The following is a 3,760-nucleotide window of genomic DNA, read 5'->3' on the forward strand; positions in this document are numbered from 1 at the left end:
TATAATACAATATATATATATATATATATATATATATATATATATATATATATTTATAGTTATATACTAATATATATAACATATACATAGGTATACATTAAATATCAACGTCTGTAGAAAATATATACATAAATATACACATCATTCAATACATATGTACCAATTAAGTAAAGCGTATACTACAATATATGTATATACTACAATATATATATAGTTATATACTAATTTATTGAATATATACACATGTATACATTAAATATACATGTCTACAGAAGATATATACACAAATATACGCACCATTCAATATATATGTACTACTTCAAGTAAAATATATACTACAATATATGTATATACTACAATATATATATAGTTATATACTAATTTATATAATATATACACATTTATGCATTAAATATATACGTCCAAAGAAGATATATAAACATATATACTACTATATATATAGTTATATACTAATTTATTAAGCAAATACTCATGTATACATTAAATATACATGTATACAGAAGATATATACACAAATATAAGCACCATTCAATATAGATGTACTACTTTAAGTTACACATATACTACAATATATATATATACTACAATATATATAGTTATATACTAATTTATAAAACATATACACATGTATACATTAAATATACACGTCTATAGAAGATACATACACATATATACTCACCATTCAACATATATGTACTACTTTAAGTAAAACATATACTACAATATATGTATGTACTACAATATATATATAGTTATATACTAATTTTTAAAATATATACACAGGTATACATTAAATATACACGTCTATAGAGGATATATACACAAATATACGCACCATTCAACATATATGTACTACTTTAAGTAAAACATATACTACAATATATGTATATAATACAATATATATATATATATATATAGTTATATACTAATTTATATAACATATACACCTGTATACATGAAATATATACGTCTATAGAAGATATGTACACATATATACGACTATATATATAGTTATATACTAATTTATAAAGCATATACACATGTATACATTAAATATACACGTCTATAGAAGATGTATACAGAAAATATACGCACCATTCAATTTATATGTACTACTTTAAGTAAAACATATACTACAATATATATATATATATATACTATAATATATATAGTTATATACTAATTTATAAAACATATACACATGTATACATTAATTATACACGTCTATAGAAGATATATACACAAATATACGCACCATTCAATCTATATGTACTACTTTAAGTAAAACATATACTACAACATATATATATTTATATACTACAATATAAATATATAGTTATATGCTAATTTATAAAACATATACACATGTATACGTTAAATATATACGTCTATAGAAGATATATACACATATATACGCACCATTCAATACATATGTACTACTTTAAATAAAATATACTACAATATATATATATATAGTTATAGTTATATAGTTATATACTAATTTATAAAATATATACACATGTATACGTTAAATATATACGTCTCTAGAAGATATATACACATATATACGCACCATTCAATATATATGTACTACTTTAATTAAAATATACTACATATATATACACTACAATATATACACACTATATATATATAGTTATATACTAATTTATAAAACATATACACACGTATACGTTAAATATATATTACTTTAGAAGATATATACGCGCATATACGTACCATTCAATATATGTACTACTTTAAATAAAATATACTACAATATACACACACACTATATATAGTTATATACTAATTTATAAAACATATACACTTGTATACGTTATATATATACGTCTATAGAAGATATATACACATATATACGTACCATTCAATATATATGTACTACTTTAAATAAAATATGCTACAATATGTATATAGTACAATATATAATTATATATATAGTTATATATTAATTTATAAAACATATACATATGTATATGTTAAATATATACGTCTATAAAAGATATATATACACATATATAAATTAATAATACTTGATAGTAAATTAATAATATATTAAAATTAAATTATAATTAAATCCATTTAAAAAAAAAAAAAAACTTAATCGGGTTGGGTCCTAATGGTCCGGACCTGATTAACCAGACCCAAATTTATAAAAAAACCCGGCCCGGTATCCTAAAGCCCTAGAGCTTACTGAGCAGGATCAACCTGGGCCGATTTTTGTATCTGGGCCGGGCGGGCTGGGTCAGTCCCGGCCCGTTTGACAGGCTTATCTGCCAACAGCACATCCCATAAATGCACCCCTAACACCTCCAAGTAATGTCCTTCCCCTACAATTTGTTATGAATTCAAATATTACTATAAATAGAGACCAATTATACATCAATTTCTCCATAAAATAATTTTCAAGTGTCATAGAAAAGTTTTGGGGGAAAAAATGGGTTCTAAGACATTTATTTTCCTTGGCCTTTTTCTAGCCATTTATGTAATGATAAGCTCTGAGATTGTAGCAAAAGAGTTGACTGAGACTTCAGAAAAGAATGGTAAGCATCCTCTCATTTTATTATATGTTCTTTTAATACTTTGATTGTGTTTTATACGAAGGAAAATATTTTTCGTGAAAAATAACTTTCAAGAAAATATTTTCCTTGTGTGGTTATGGATTAAAGCAACAAGTTTATTATACATGATATAGTCTGTTTTTAAAAAGAATTATAATAGCAATATATTGAAAAACTATAATTTTAAACGTCGTATATGTTTTGCCCTTAGTGGCATATGCTTTTATAATCAGAAAAATGTTATGATATATTTGAGATCATGAATTCTAAAAATACTTTAATATAAGTATTATGTAAGGAGTACCAAGTATAATTTAGAATTAATATTCTTGTTTATTCATTTGATGTAGCAAAGAAATCCAACAACAAGAATGAAGTACATAAAGACCAATTTGGTGGATACCCTGGCGGTGGATACCCTGGTGGTGGAGGATACTGCCGCAATGGTTGCTGCCAAGGCAATAACTATGAGTGCTACCAATGCTGTTAATGTGGAGCAATATATCTTAACTTTTGTACTGGCAAATAGTATGTAATACTAGTAATTACTACTCTTCTCATTTTCTTTTTCAGTCAAACACCTTTTATTAATTAGGTATATAAGTGATAAATGATAAGTCAAGATCGTGTTGTCAATCAAAAATTTTTTGTCTAATGGAGAAGTTATACACATCGAATTAATTAGCCAGATTTCCTTCACTACGCACCTTTATACTAGTTATCGTTTACTCAATAAATTTTTTTATTAGTATTCAATTGCCTATTGTAATTTGAGCTATATTATATGAGGAAAAAAAAGAGGACTAGATTGTACCTCAATTAGAACACAAAAGGTGAAGCTATCACCCAGAAAGATCGAAGGAGCCACACAACAAAAACTTACTTTGCTCCTTATAGAAATTGAGCGTTTCCTAATTAAAAAATGTTGAATCTCATCTGAATCATTATTTGTCAAGATCTTTTGGCGTATGTTTCTTGACTTGAACAGGACATTTAGTCCATATTGCTATTACCTATGTACAATCAACTAATTAAGAAAATTTACTTTATTATACCTAGTTCTAAAATTTGGCATGTCATTTATCTAGTTGATAGAATCAGGATGAAACAAAAATAACTGATGTTGTGAGGGAATAAAATAGGGATGAAGAAAGTTGATC

The 3,760-nt window shown here is 24.7% G+C and overlaps 1 protein-coding gene across 1 annotated transcript; it reads left to right on the forward strand.

The window, feature by feature from the left end:
* The first annotated feature begins 2,421 nt into the window (after positions 1-2,421).
* Positions 2,422-3,277, forward strand: LOC107866513 (glycine-rich protein). The gene is made up of 2 exons (XM_016712548.2): positions 2,422-2,582; positions 2,951-3,277. Exons 1-2 carry the CDS (start codon positions 2,477-2,479, stop codon positions 3,088-3,090), a joined length of 246 nt encoding a protein of 81 aa, XP_016568034.1. The 5' UTR covers positions 2,422-2,476; the 3' UTR covers positions 3,091-3,277.
* Positions 3,278-3,760: the final 483 nt, after the last annotated feature.

The sequence above is a fragment of the Capsicum annuum genome, chromosome 3, assembly GCF_002878395.1.
Source record: "Capsicum annuum cultivar UCD-10X-F1 chromosome 3, UCD10Xv1.1, whole genome shotgun sequence".
Classification (NCBI taxonomy): domain Eukaryota; kingdom Viridiplantae; phylum Streptophyta; class Magnoliopsida; order Solanales; family Solanaceae; genus Capsicum; species Capsicum annuum.